The sequence below is a fragment of the Haliotis asinina genome, chromosome 2, assembly GCF_037392515.1.
Source record: "Haliotis asinina isolate JCU_RB_2024 chromosome 2, JCU_Hal_asi_v2, whole genome shotgun sequence".
Taxonomy (NCBI): domain Eukaryota; kingdom Metazoa; phylum Mollusca; class Gastropoda; order Lepetellida; family Haliotidae; genus Haliotis; species Haliotis asinina.
The window spans coordinates 72680523-72695998 of NC_090281.1; the positions used below are offsets into that span (position 1 = coordinate 72680523).

General features: G+C 37.2%; 5 protein-coding genes across 5 annotated transcripts; all 5 read right to left on the reverse strand.

Moving 5' to 3' along the window:
• Nucleotides 1-421: 421 nt before the first annotated feature.
• On the reverse strand, nucleotides 422-1171 carry LOC137271998 (chorion class A protein L11-like). The gene is made up of 2 exons (XM_067804375.1): nucleotides 1166-1171; nucleotides 422-947 (listed from the first exon to the last, which is right to left on the reverse strand). Exons 1-2 carry the CDS (start codon nucleotides 1169-1171, stop codon nucleotides 447-449), a joined length of 507 nt encoding a protein of 168 aa, XP_067660476.1. The 3' UTR covers nucleotides 422-446.
• Nucleotides 1172-3759: 2588 nt separating this feature from the next.
• Nucleotides 3760-4509, reverse strand: LOC137272000 (chorion class A protein L11-like). The gene is made up of 2 exons (XM_067804376.1): nucleotides 4504-4509; nucleotides 3760-4285 (listed from the first exon to the last, which is right to left on the reverse strand). The coding sequence occupies exons 1-2, from the start codon at nucleotides 4507-4509 to the stop codon at nucleotides 3785-3787; spliced, it is 507 nt and encodes a 168-aa protein (XP_067660477.1). The 3' UTR covers nucleotides 3760-3784.
• A 2578-nt stretch (nucleotides 4510-7087) lies between these two features.
• Nucleotides 7088-7837, reverse strand: LOC137272001 (chorion class A protein L11-like). Its single transcript, XM_067804377.1, has 2 exons — nucleotides 7832-7837; nucleotides 7088-7613 (listed from the first exon to the last, which is right to left on the reverse strand). The coding sequence occupies exons 1-2, from the start codon at nucleotides 7835-7837 to the stop codon at nucleotides 7113-7115; spliced, it is 507 nt and encodes a 168-aa protein (XP_067660478.1). The 3' UTR covers nucleotides 7088-7112.
• Nucleotides 7838-10450: 2613 nt separating this feature from the next.
• Nucleotides 10451-11175, reverse strand: LOC137272002 (chorion class A protein L11-like). Its single transcript, XM_067804378.1, has 2 exons — nucleotides 11170-11175; nucleotides 10451-10951 (listed from the first exon to the last, which is right to left on the reverse strand). Exons 1-2 carry the CDS (start codon nucleotides 11173-11175, stop codon nucleotides 10451-10453), a joined length of 507 nt encoding a protein of 168 aa, XP_067660479.1.
• A 2578-nt stretch (nucleotides 11176-13753) lies between these two features.
• Nucleotides 13754-14503, reverse strand: LOC137272003 (chorion class A protein L11-like). The gene is made up of 2 exons (XM_067804380.1): nucleotides 14498-14503; nucleotides 13754-14279 (listed from the first exon to the last, which is right to left on the reverse strand). Exons 1-2 carry the CDS (start codon nucleotides 14501-14503, stop codon nucleotides 13779-13781), a joined length of 507 nt encoding a protein of 168 aa, XP_067660481.1. The 3' UTR covers nucleotides 13754-13778.
• Nucleotides 14504-15476: the final 973 nt, after the last annotated feature.

Genomic DNA, 15476 nt, shown 5'->3' on the forward strand with positions numbered 1-15476 from the left:
TTTGTACAAGAGTTTCACTCATGTACTTGTAATCAGTTATTATTGCACAGAATTTGTCCGCTTGAACACAACAAACAAGCTTAGCACTGTTCTCATTAGATATTACATACCAGTGTGAGTTGGTTAAAAAGTAAATACATGTATGTGTTGCTATGAATGGTGACAGGTACAGTGTGACTATCACGAGAAAATATTTGATGTTCGTGTTAATCACTGATAATGATCTTGTTAGAAAACATTGCTTTCTTTCAGTCTGTAGATTCCATGTGCAAATCGAAATATAACTACAGCGTAGATTCAGATGCATACAGACACAGAAAGTTTACATGGAATACCACTGTTTAAATGAACACAGTACGTTGATGTGTTGGGTTTTATCCATTTTATTCATGTAAAGTAGAACACTGCATATAAAATTCACATCCAAGGCATCTGTGCATAAGTCTCTAGTGGTAGTAATATGGACTGGCTTTGTTGAAGAAAGAACCAGCAACTCCATGACCAACGAAGGGTCCACCATGTCCGTAAACACCGTGTCCAGCAATGAAGGGACCGTGTCCAACGAAAGGTCCACGTACACCTAGACCAGCCTTGTGACCAGCAACACCTTTACCGTAGCCATTGCTGTTGTAGCTGTAGGGGTTGTAGTCGTTACCGTAAGCTTTTCCAGAACCAACGTTACCAACGCCTTTACCGTAGCCATAACCGTTGTAGCCATAGTTCTTGTTGTAGGGATTGTAACCATAGCCTTTACCAGCAATGCCAATGTTACCTACACCTTTACTGTTACCGTATCCGTTATAGCCATAGTGATTGTATGGGTTGTAGTCTTTACGAGCAATACGTCCAGTGTTGAAGCCGACACCGAAATGTCCAACTCCTTTACCAAGTAGAGGTAACTGTGCCATGGCAGAGCAGGCCATGACGGACAGCACAGTGAAGACAAACTGAAAAAATGATAAATTGCAATTGATTCTGAGATGAACAACTTAACGAGATTATACCACACAGAACTAAACGTTGTTGCAAATCTGAAAGTATACCACCTGCCTCATTATTTGTACTTTGACGATCTTTTTTCACGAACATGATAGACCTTTGAGGGTTTACTTATAACCCCCACTAAAAGAACGTTTAAGATGATGAAAACAAAATGGAACCTTACCTTCATGATGAACAGACTTGACTAGACGATAAACATGTGATGGGACGACTGTTACTATCACTAGGAAGCTGCCTACATATGTACTTATTTTCCGGGATCACGTGGTCACTCTCCACACCATTATGTCGTCATGCGTGCACCACGTGACCGTGCCATTAGAGGACCACATGGAGAGTTATGGATATCATTATTCACTAAATCAGTCCAACCTATTGTTTCAAATGGAAGCAATTTATTTTCTGTTTAAATGAATATTGTTATTGTATCAGCTGGATAAGATATTTATGTGACTGTAATCTCTATGTTTAATGTATTTTCCAAATCTATACATTATCACATTGTCACTCTGTCAACCACAGTAGGTTAAACTTGTCTGGCAATAACAAAGTCTGCAATAAAAACGCACATTCAAAACCAGATTGTTGATCATGGAGGATATGTAAGCACTATTGTCAATTTTCCATTTATTCCAGTAGCATTTGACAAATATAATACTTTAATTTCGTTTCTATATTAATGATTTTGCTTTTTAAATAGACATAAGGCATAGTCAATCATCTAACCAAATATGTGGTCATCACGTTCAATATCTCATACAAATCTCAGTCAGGTATGTCCTTTACACTTCTTAATTTTGATTTTAGAAAAGTAGCTTTGAGACAATATTAATAAACTATTCATTTTAAAGACTTTGTTTTGAAGTAGTATATGTTTTAATGCATGCAGGATATAACGAATGTAAAGATAAAACAAAAGTGTTTTAATGCTCTTCTATGAATGTTTTATTCTATACCTGGACATGTTTCAGGTAAAATTTGTGGTTTTATGAAACAATGAAACTGTTTAAGCACCTTGTTTTACATTCCTATTATTTGATAAATGTTTCTGCTGAACGTTAAGGTAAATGTACACGAAATAATCACGTTTTTTTCTAATGTGAACCAAAATCGACTTTTTCTAAATTATTTAATAGCAATGTCTTTGGTCTTACACTGTATGTATAACATGTTTTGACATTATGAGTCCTCTGTTTGCCGAGCTAAACAGACCACAGGTATGGCCCTTTGATTATGACGTAACTGGTGCAAGCCGATTTAGACTGGTCTCCTGTCTAGTCTCAAAGCCAAAAGATGCAATACTGACATTAAACACATTAAAAGGCGGATGTAAAAATACGAAAGAATCAGTAGAACTGAAACTGTAACCAGCCAGCAGACAGAAATGATCGTGTGTATTGTTGTGCATAACCTCACCACGATGAAAATATCAATTACGCATCACAGTGTTGATGTACGTATGACATTACTATCGCAAAGTGACTTTCTCAAAATGACGTTTTCACCGAAAGGATGTCTGGAAGGAAACGTTTGATGTTTTCATCAACAAACATAGCATAAATGTGACATGTAAGTAGTCCGACATATTCGGACAATCAGCAGGTTGGTATATTCTTTTTTGTTTTCGTTGTGATCAATAGTAAGAAATGAGGAGAAGTACCGTCGTATGTGTGAGATACACGCTTACGGAAATTATGACATATCTTGAATCGTGGAAATATTTGGAATACACCTATTTTTATTTAACCATCTCTCGCTGTGATGTTCTTCCCACACTTTCTTAAACATATGAGCAGGCGCATGCAACGAGTGGGCTAATGGAGTGATTCCACTCACGATTACAATGTGTGAAGCTTATTTTCCTTGCTTCCTTCTATGATATTGCTGGAATATAGCTGAAAACGGCGTAAAACCAAACTCACTATAGCAAAACATGAAGGCAGCTTACAGTTTCAAAGTTGTCATTCTGTCGAGGTGTGTTTGAATACGCTAGTGCTCAAAGTGTTTGCTTGTCACGAAAGACTTCAGGGTACAATGTGTGGATGTCTTTCCCTGTGTCCCATGTTGTTGTGTTGCATAACTGTTGAAAATAAGTAGTCCACAGTCATGACGGCCAAACTAGTGTTGATCAAACATGCATACACTTTTTTCAGTTTCATATCGAGGTATGTTGAAGCTGTCTTTAGCTGAAAGTTTGGACTCCTTTCAGGTGTGTGCAGTGTGTAGGTGTCTTGCTTTGTGTCCCATGAGGTTGCTTCATTAGTGAAAATATATATATATATATACGTGTGTGTGTGTGAGAGAGAGTTTGTGGACAGAGACTGAGGAAATAGGCCTTTGTACAAGAGTTTCACTCATGTACTTGTAATCAGTTATTATTGCACAGAATTTGTCCGCTTGAACACAACAAACAAGCTTAGCACTGTTCTCATTAGATATTACATACCAGTGTGAGTTGGTTAAAAAGTAAATACATGTATGTGTTGCTATGAATGGTGACAGGTACAGTGTGACTATCACGAGAAAATATTTGATGTTCGTGTTAATCACTGATAATGATCTTGTTAGAAAACATTGCTTTCTTTCAGTCTGTAGATTCCATGTGCAAATCGAAATATAACTACAGCGTAGATTCAGATGCATACAGACACAGAAAGTTTACATGGAATACCACTGTTTAAATGAACACAGTACGTTGATGTGTTGGGTTTTATCCATTTTATTCATGTAAAGTAGAACACTGCATATAAAATTCACATCCAAGGCATCTGTGCATAAGTCTCTAGTGGTAGTAATATGGACTGGCTTTGTTGAAGAAAGAACCAGCAACTCCATGACCAACGAAGGGTCCACCATGTCCGTAAACACCGTGTCCAGCAATGAAGGGACCGTGTCCAACGAAAGGTCCACGTACACCTAGACCAGCCTTGTGACCAGCAACACCTTTACCGTAGCCATTGCTGTTGTAGCTGTAGGGGTTGTAGTCGTTACCGTAAGCTTTTCCAGAACCAACGTTACCAACGCCTTTACCGTAGCCATAACCGTTGTAGCCATAGTTCTTGTTGTAGGGATTGTAACCATAGCCGATACCAGCAATGCCAATGTTACCTACACCTTTACTGTTACCGTATCCGTTATAGCCATAGTGATTGTATGGGTTGTAGTCTTTACGAGCAATACGTCCAGTGTTGAAGCCGACACCGAAATGTCCAACTCCTTTACCAAGTAGAGGTAACTGTGCCATGGCAGAGCAGGCCATGACGGACAGCACAGTGAAGACAAACTGAAAAAATGATAAATTGCAATTGATTCTGAGATGAACAACTTAACGAGATTATACCACACAGAACTAAACGTTGTTGCAAATCTGAAAGTATACCACCTGCCTCATTATTTGTACTTTGACGATCTTTTTTCACGAACATGATAGACCTTTGAGGGTTTACTTATAACCCCCACTAAAAGAACGTTTAAGATGATGAAAACAAAATGGAACCTTACCTTCATGATGAACAGACTTGACTAGACGATAAACATGTGATGGGACGACTGTTACTATCACTAGGAAGCTGCCTACATATGTACTTATTTTCCGGGATCACGTGGTCACTCTCCACACCATTATGTCGTCATCGTGACCGTGCCATTAGAGGACCACATGGAGAGTTATGGATATCATTATTCACTAAATCAGTCCAACCTATTGTTTCAAATGGAAGCAATTTATTTTCTGTTTAAATGAATATTGTTATTGTATCAGCTGGATAAGATATTTATGTGACTGTAATCTCTATGTTTAATGTATTTTCCAAATCTATACATTATCACATTGTCACTCTGTCAACCACAGTAGGTTAAACTTGTCTGGCAATAACAAAGTCTCCAACAAAAACGCACATTCAAAACCAGATTGTTGATCATGGAGGATATGTAAGCACTATTGTCAATTTTCCATTTATTCCAGTAGCATTTGACAAATATAATACTTTAATTTCGTTTCTATATTAATGATTTTGCTTTTTAAATAGACATAAGGCATAGTCAATCATCTAACCAAATATGTGGTCATCACGTTCAATATCTCATACAAATCTCAGTCAGGTATGTCCTTTACACTTCTTAATTTTGATTTTAGAAAAGTAGCTTTGAGACAGTATTAATAAACTATTCATTTTAAAGACTTTGTTTTGAAGTAGTATATGTTTTAATGCATGCAGGATATAACGAATGTAAAGATAAAACAAAAGTGTTTTAATGCTCTTCTATGAATGTTTTATTCTATACCTGGACATGTTTCAGGTAAAATTTGTGGTTTTATGAAACAATGAAACTGTTTAAGCACCTTGTTTTACATTCGTATTATTTGATAAATGTTTCTGCTGAACGTTAAGGTAAATGTACACGAAATAATCACGTTTTTTTCTAATGTGAACCAAAATCGACTTTTTCTAAATTATTTAATAGCAATGTCTTTGGTCTTACACTGTATGTATAACATGTTTTGACATTATGAGTCCTCTGTTTGCCGAGCTAAACAGACCACAGGTATGGCCCTTTGATTATGACGTAACTGGTGCAAGCCGATTTAGACTGGTCTCCTGTCTAGTCTCAAAGCCAAAAGATGCAATACTGACATTAAACACATTAAAAGGCGGATGTAAAAATACGAAAGAATCAGTAGAACTGAAACTGTAACCAGCCAGCAGACAGAAATGATCGTGTGTATTGTTGTGCATAACCTCACCACGATGAAAATATCAATTACGCATCACAGTGTTGATGTACGTATGACATTACTATCGCAAAGTGACTTTCTCAAAATGACGTGTTCACCGAAAGGATGTCTGGAAGGAAACGTTTGATGTTTTCATCAACAAACATAGCATAAATGTGACATGTAAGTAGTCCGACATATTCGGACAATCAGCAGGTTGGTATATTCTTTTTTGTTTTCGTTGTGATCAATAGTAAGAAATGAGGAGAAGTACCGTCGTATGTGTGAGATACACGCTTACGGAAATTATGACATATCTTGAATCGTGGAAATATTTGGAATACACCTATTTTTATTTAACCATCTCTCGCTGTGATGTTCTTCCCACACTTTCTTAAACATATGAGCAGGCGCATGCAACGAGTGGGCTAATGGAGTGATTCCACTCACGATTACAATGTGTGAAGCTTATTTTCCTTGCTTCCTTCTATGATATTGCTGGAATATAGCTGAAAACGGCGTAAAACCAAACTCACTATAGCAAAACATGAAGGCAGCTTACAGTTTCAAAGTTGTCATTCTGTCGAGGTGTGTTTGAATACGCTAGTGCTCAAAGTGTTTGCTTGTCACGAAAGACTTCAGGGTACAATGTGTGGATGTCTTTCCCTGTGTCCCATGTTGTTGTGTTGCATAACTGTTGAAAATAAGTAGTCCACAGTCATGACGGCCAAACTAGTGTTGATCAAACATGCATACACTTTTTTCAGTTTCATATCGAGGTATGTTGAAGCTGTCTTTAGCTGAAAGTTTGGACTCCTTTCAGGTGTGTGCAGTGTGTAGGTGTCTTGCTTTGTGTCCCATGAGGTTGCTTCATTAGTGAAAATATATATATATATATACGTGTGTGTGTGTGAGAGAGAGTTTGTGGACAGAGACTGAGGAAATAGGCCTTTGTACAAGAGTTTCACTCATGTACTTGTAATCAGTTATTATTGCACAGAATTTGTCCGCTTGAACACAACAAACAAGCTTAGCACTGTTCTCATTAGATATTACATACCAGTGTGAGTTGGTTAAAAAGTAAATACATGTATGTGTTGCTATGAATGGTGACAGGTACAGTGTGACTATCACGAGAAAATATTTGATGTTCGTGTTAATCACTGATAATGATCTTGTTAGAAAACATTGCTTTCTTTCAGTCTGTAGATTCCATATGCAAATCGAAATATAACTACAGCGTAGATTCAGATGCATACAGACACAGAAAGTTTACATGGAATACCACTGTTTAAATGAACACAGTACGTTGATGTGTTGGGTTTTATCCATTTTATTCATGTAAAGTAGAACACTGCATATAAAATTCACATCCAAGGCATCTGTGCATAAGTCTCTAGTGGTAGTAATATGGACTGGCTTTGTTGAAGAAAGAACCAGCAACTCCATGACCAACGAAGGGTCCACCATGTCCGTAAACACCGTGTCCAGCAATGAAGGGACCGTGTCCAACGAAAGGTCCACGTACACCTAGACCAGGCTTGTGACCAGCAACACCTTTACCGTAGCCATTGCTGTTGTAGCTGTAGGGGTTGTAGTCGTTACCGTAAGCTTTTCCAGAACCAACGTTACCAACGCCTTTACCGTAGCCATAACCGTTGTAGCCATAGTTCTTGTTGTAGGGATTGTAACCATAGCCGATACCAGCAATGCCAATGTTACCTACACCTTTACTGTTACCGTATCCGTTATAGCCATAGTGATTGTATGGGTTGTAGTCTTTACGAGCAATACGTCCAGTGTTGAAGCCGACACCGAAATGTCCAACTCCTTTACCAAGTAGAGGTAACTGTGCCATGGCAGAGCAGGCCATGACGGACAGCACAGTGAAGACAAACTGAAAAAATGATAAATTGCAATTGATTCTGAGATGAACAACTTAACGAGATTATACCACACAGAACTAAACGTTGTTGCAAATCTGAAAGTATACCACCTGCCTCATTATTTGTACTTTGACGATCTTTTTTCACGAACATGATAGACCTTTGAGGGTTTACTTATAACCCCCACTAAAAGAACGTTTAAGATGATGAAAACAAAATGGAACCTTACCTTCATGATGAACAGACTTGACTAGACGATAAACATGTGATGGGACGACTGTTACTATCACTAGGAAGCTGCCTACATATGTACTTATTTTCCGGGATCACGTGGTCACTCTCCACACCATTATGTCGTCATGCGTGCACCACGTGACCGTGCCATTAGAGGACTACATGGAGAGTTATGGATATCATTATTCACTAAATCAGTCCAACCTATTGTTTCAAATGGAAGCAATTTATTTTCTGTTTAAATGAATATTGTTATTGTATCAGCTGGATAAGATATTTATGTGACTGTAATCTCTATGTTTAATGTATTTTCCAAATCTATACATTATCACATTGTCACTCTGTCAACCACAGTAGGTTAAACTTGTCTGGCAATAACAAAGTCTGCAACAAAAACGCACATTCAAAACCAGATTGTTGATCATGGAGGATATGTAAGCACTATTGTCAATTTTCCATTTATTCCAGTAGCATTTGACAAATATAATACTTTAATTTCGTTTCTATATTAATGATTTTGCTTTTTAAATAGACATAAGTCATAGTCAATCATCTAACCAAATATGTGGTCATCACGTTCAATATCTCATACAAATCTCAGTCAGGTATGTCCTTTACACTTCTTAATTTTGATTTTAGAAAAGTAGCTTTGAGACAATATTAATAAACTATTCATTTTAAAGACTTTGTTTTGAAGTAGTATATGTTTTAATGCATGCAGGATATAACGAATGTAAAGATAAAACAAAAGTGTTTTAATGCTCTTCTATGAATGTTTTATTCTATACCTGGACATGTTTCAGGTAAAATTTGTGGTTTTATGAAACAATGAAACTGTTTAAGCACCTTGTTTTACATTCGTATTATTTGATAAATGTTTCTGCTGAACGTTAAGGTAAATGTACACGAAATAATCACGTTTTTTTCTAATGTGAACCAAAATCGACTTTTTCTAAATTATTTAATAGCAATGTCTTTGGTCTTACACTGTATGTATAACATGTTTTGACATTATGAGTCCTCTGTTTGCCGAGCTAAACAGACCACAGGTATGGCCCTTTGATTATGACGTAACTGGTGCAAGCCGATTTAGACTGGTCTCCTGTCTAGTCTCAAAGCCAAAAGATGCAATACTGACATTAAACACATCAAAGGGCGGATGTAAAAATACGAAAGAATCAGTAGAACTGAAACTGTAACCAGCCAGCAGACAGAAATGATCGTGTGTATTGTTGTGTATAACCTCACCACGATGAAAATATCAATTACGCATCACAGTGTTGATGTACGTATGACATTACTATCGCAAAGTGACTTTCTCAAAATGACGTGTTCACCGAAAGGATGTCTGGAAGGAAACGTTTGATGTTTTCATCAACAAACATAGCATAAATGTGACATGTAAGTAGTCCGACATATTCGGACAATCAGCAGGTTGGTATATTCTTTTTTGTTTTCGTTGTGATCAATAGTAAGAAATGAGGAGAAGTACCGTCGTATGTGTGAGATACACGCTTACGGAAATTATGACATATCTTGAATCGTGGAAATATTTGGAATACACCTATTTTTATTTAACCATCTCTCGCTGTGATGTTCTTCCCACACTTTCTTAAACATATGAGCAGGCGCATGCAACGAGTGGGCTAATGGAGTGATTCCACTCACGATTACAATGTGTGAAGCTTATTTTCCTTGCTTCCTTCTATGATATTGCTGGAATATAGCTGAAAACGGCGTAAAACCAAACTCACTATAGCAAAACATGAAGGCAGCTTACAGTTTCAAAGTTGTCATTCTGTCGAGGTGTGTTTGAATACGCTAGTGCTCAAAGTGTTTGCTTGTCACGAAAGACTTCAGGGTACAATGTGTGGATGTCTTTCCCTGTGTCCCATGTTGTTGTGTTGCATAACTGTTGAAAATAAGTAGTCCACAGTCATGACGGCCAAACTAGTGTTGATCAAACATGCATACACTTTTTTCAGTTTCATATCGAGGTATGTTGAAGCTGTCTTTAGCTGAAAGTTTGGACTCCTTTCAGGTGTGTGCAGTGTGTAGGTGTCTTGCTTTGTGTCCCATGAGGTTGCTTCATTAGTGAAAATATATATATATATATACGTGTGTGTGTGTGAGAGAGAGTTTGTGGACAGAGACTGAGGAAATAGGCCTTTGTACAAGAGTTTCACTCATGTACTTGTAATCAGTTATTATTGCACAGAATTTGTCCGCTTGAACACAACAAACAAGCTTAGCACTGTTCTCATTAGATATTACATACCAGTGTGAGTTGGTTAAAAAGTAAATACATGTATGTGTTGCTATGAATGGTGACAGGTACAGTGTGACTATCACGAGAAAATATTTGATGTTCGTGTTAATCACTGATAATGATCTTGTTAGAAAACATTGCTTTCTTTCAGTCTGTAGATTCCATGTGCAAATCGAAATATAACTACAGCGTAGATTCAGATGCATACAGACACAGAAAGTTTACATGGAATACCACTGTTTAAATGAACACAGTACGTTGATGTGTTGGGTTTTATCCATTTTATTCATGTAAAGTAGAACACTGCATATAAAATTCACATCCAAGGCATCTGTGCATAAGTCTCTAGTGGTAGCAATATGGACTGGCTTTGTTGAAGAAAGAACCAGCAACTCCATGACCAACGAAGGGTCCACCATGTCCGTAAACACCGTGTCCAGCAATGAAGGGACCGTGTCCAACGAAAGGTCCACGTACACCTAGACCAGCCTTGTGACCAGCAACACCTTTACCGTAGCCATTGCTGTTGTAGCTGTAGGGGTTGTAGTCGTTACCGTAAGCTTTTCCAGAACCAACGTTACCAACGCCTTTACCGTAGCCATAACCGTTGTAGCCATAGTTCTTGTTGTAGGGATTGTAACCATAGCCGATACCAGCAATGCCAATGTTACCTACACCTTTACTGTTACCGTATCCGTTATAGCCATAGTGATTGTATGGGTTGTAGTCTTTACGAGCAATACGTCCAGTGTTGAAGCCGACACCGAAATGTCCAACTCCTTTACCAAGTAGAGGTAACTGTGCCATGGCAGAGCAGGCCATGACGGACAGCACAGTGAAGACAAACTGAAAAAATGATAAATTGCAATTGATTCTGAGATGAACAACTTAACGAGATTATACCACACAGAACTAAACGTTGTTGCAAATCTGAAAGTATACCACCTGCCTCATTATTTGTACTTTGACGATCTTTTTTCACGAACATGATAGACCTTTGAGGGTTTACTTATAACCCCCACTAAAAGAACGTTTAAGATGATGAAAACAAAATGGAACCTTACCTTCATGATGAACAGACTTGACTAGACGATAAACATGTGATGGGACGACTGTTACTATCACTAGGAAGCTGCCTACATATGTACTTATTTTCCGGGATCACGTGGTCACTCTCCACACCATTATGTCGTCATCGTGACCGTGCCATTAGAGGACCACATGGAGAGTTATGGATATCATTATTCACTAAATCAGTCCAACCTATTGTTTCAAATGGAAGCAATTTATTTTCTGTTTAAATGAATATTGTTATTGTATCAGCTGGATAAGATATTTATGTGACTGTAATCTCTATGTTTAATGTATTTTCCAAATCTATACATTATCACATTGTCACTCTGTCAACCACAGTAGGTTAAACTTGTCTGGCAATAACAAAGTCTGCAATAAAAACGCACATTCAAAACCAGATTGTTGATCATGGAGGATATGTAAGCACTATTGTCAATTTTCCATTTATTCCAGTAGCATTTGACAAATATAATACTTTAATTTCGTTTCTATATTAATGATTTTGCTTTTTAAATAGACATAAGGCATAGTCAATCATCTAACCAAATATGTGGTCATCACGTTCAATATCTCATACAAATCTCAGTCAGGTATGTCCTTTACACTTCTTAATTTTGATTTTAGAAAAGTAGCTTTGAGACAATATTAATAAACTATTCATTTTAAAGACTTTGTTTTGAAGTAGTATATGTTTTAATGCATGCAGGATATAACGAATGTAAAGATAAAACAAAAGTGTTTTAATGCTCTTCTATGAATGTTTTATTCTATACCTGGACATGTTTCAGGTAAAATTTGTGGTTTTATGAAACAATGAAACTGTTTAAGCACCTTGTTTTACATTCGTATTATTTGATAAATGTTTCTGCTGAACGTTAAGGTAAATGTACACGAAATAATCACGTTTTTTTCTAATGTGAACCAAAATCGACTTTTTCTAAATTATTTAATAGCAATGTCTTTGGTCTTACACTGTATGTATAACATGTTTTGACATTATGAGTCCTCTGTTTGCCGAGCTAAACAGACCACAGGTATGGCCCTTTGATTATGACGTAACTGGTGCAAGCCGATTTAGACTGGTCTCCTGTCTAGTCTCAAAGCCAAAAGATGCAATACTGACATTAAACACATTAAAAGGCGGATGTAAAAATACGAAAGAATCAGTAGAACTGAAACTGTAACCAGCCAGCAGACAGAAATGATCGTGTGTATTGTTGTGCATAACCTCACCACGATGAAAATATCAATTACGCATCACAGTGTTGATGTACGTATGACATTACTATCGCAAAGTGACTTTCTCAAAATGACGTGTTCACCGAAAGGATGTCTGGAAGGAAACGTTTGATGTTTTCATCAACAAACATAGCATAAATGTGACATGTAAGTAGTCCGACATATTCGGACAATCAGCAGGTTGGTATATTCTTTTTTGTTTTCGTTGTGATCAATAGTAAGAAATGAGGAGAAGTACCGTCGTATGTGTGAGATACACGCTTACGGAAATTATGACATATCTTGAATCGTGGAAATATTTGGAATACACCTATTTTTATTTAACCATCTCTCGCTGTGATGTTCTTCCCACACTTTCTTAAACATATGAGCAGGCGCATGCAACGAGTGGGCTAATGGAGTGATTCCACTCACGATTACAATGTGTGAAGCTTATTTTCCTTGCTTCCTTCTATGATATTGCTGGAATATAGCTGAAAACGGCGTAAAACCAAACTCACTATAGCAAAACATGAAGGCAGCTTACAGTTTCAAAGTTGTCATTCTGTCGAGGTGTGTTTGAATACGCTAGTGCTCAAAGTGTTTGCTTGTCACGAAAGACTTCAGGGTACAATGTGTGGATGTCTTTCCCTGTGTCCCATGTTGTTGTGTTGCATAACTGTTGAAAATAAGTAGTCCACAGTCATGACGGCCAAACTAGTGTTGATCAAACATGCATACACTTTTTTCAGTTTCATATCGAGGTATGTTGAAGCTGTCTTTAGCTGAAAGTTTGGACTCCTTTCAGGTGTGTGCAGTGTGTAGGTGTCTTGCTTTGTGTCCCATGAGGTTGCTTCATTAGTGAAAATATATATATATATATACGTGTGTGTGTGTGAGAGAGAGTTTGTGGACAGAGACTGAGGAAATAGGCCTTTGTACAAGAGTTTCACTCATGTACTTGTAATCAGTTATTATTGCACAGAATTTGTCCGCTTGAACACAACAAACAAGCTTAGCACTGTTCTCATTAGATATTACATACCAGTGTGAGTTGGTTAAAAAGTAAATACATGTATGTGTTGCTATGAATGGTGACAGGTACAGTGTGACTATCACGAGAAAATATTTGATGTTCGTGTTAATCACTGATAATGATCTTGTTAGAAAACATTGCTTTCTTTCAGTCTGTAGATTCCATATGCAAATCGAAATATAACTACAGCGTAGATTCAGATGCATACAGACACAGAAAGTTTACATGGAATACCACTGTTTAAATGAACACAGTACGTTGATGTGTTGGGTTTTATCCATTTTATTCATGTAAAGTAGAACACTGCATATAAAATTCACATCCAAGGCATCTGTGCATAAGTCTCTAGTGGTAGTAATATGGACTGGCTTTGTTGAAGAAAGAACCAGCAACTCCATGACCAACGAAGGGTCCACCATGTCCGTAAACACCGTGTCCAGCAATGAAGGGACCGTGTCCAACGAAAGGTCCACGTACACCTAGACCAGCCTTGTGACCAGCAACACCTTTACCGTAGCCATTGCTGTTGTAGCTGTAGGGGTTGTAGTCGTTACCGTAAGCTTTTCCAGAACCAACGTTACCAACGCCTTTACCGTAGCCATAACCGTTGTAGCCATAGTTCTTGTTGTAGGGATTGTAACCATAGCCGATACCAGCAATGCCAATGTTACCTACACCTTTACTGTTACCGTATCCGTTATAGCCATAGTGATTGTATGGGTTGTAGTCTTTACGAGCAATACGTCCAGTGTTGAAGCCGACACCGAAATGTCCAACTCCTTTACCAAGTAGAGGTAACTGTGCCATGGCAGAGCAGGCCATGACGGACAGCACAGTGAAGACAAACTGAAAAAATGATAAATTGCAATTGATTCTGAGATGAACAACTTAACGAGATTATACCACACAGAACTAAACGTTGTTGCAAATCTGAAAGTATACCACCTGCCTCATTATTTGTACTTTGACGATCTTTTTTCACGAACATGATAGACCTTTGAGGGTTTACTTATAACCCCCACTAAAAGAACGTTTAAGATGATGAAAACAAAATGGAACCTTACCTTCATGATGAACAGACTTGACTAGACGATAAACATGTGATGGGACGACTGTTACTATCACTAGGAAGCTGCCTACATATGTACTTATTTTCCGGGATCACGTGGTCACTCTCCACACCATTATGTCGTCATCGTGACCGTGCCATTAGAGGACCACATGGAGAGTTATGGATATCATTATTCACTAAATCAGTCCAACCTATTGTTTCAAATGGAAGCAATTTATTTTCTGTTTAAATGAATATTGTTATTGTATCAGCTGGATAAGATATTTATGTGACTGTAATCTCTATGTTTAATGTATTTTCCAAATCTATACATTATCACATTGTCACTCTGTCAACCACAGTAGGTTAAACTTGTCTGGCAATAACAAAGTCTGCAATAAAAACGCACATTCAAAACCAGATTGTTGATCATGGAGGATATGTAAGCACTATTGTCAATTTTCCATTTATTCCAGTAGCATTTGACAAATATAATACTTTAATTTCGTTTCTATATTAATGATTTTGCTTTTTAAATAGACATAAGGCATAGTCAATCATCTAACCAAATATGTGGTCATCACGTTCAATATCTCATACAAATCTCAGTCAGGTATGTCCTTTACACTTCTTAATTTTGATTTTAGAAAAGTAGCTTTGAGACAATATTAATAAACTATTCATTTTAAAGACTTTGTTTTGAAGTAGTATATGTTTTAATGCATGCAGGATATAACGAATGTAAAGATAAAACAAAAGTGTTTTAATGCTCTTCTATGAATGTTTTATTCTATACCTGGACATGTTTCAGGTAAAATTTGTGGTTTTATGAAACAATGAAACTGTTTAAGCACCTTGTTTTACATTCGTATTATTTGATAAATGTTTCTGCTGAACGTTAAGGTAAATGTACACGAAATAATCACGTTTTTTTCTAATGTGAACCAAAATCGACTTTTTCTAAATTATTTAATAGCAATGTCTTTGGTCTT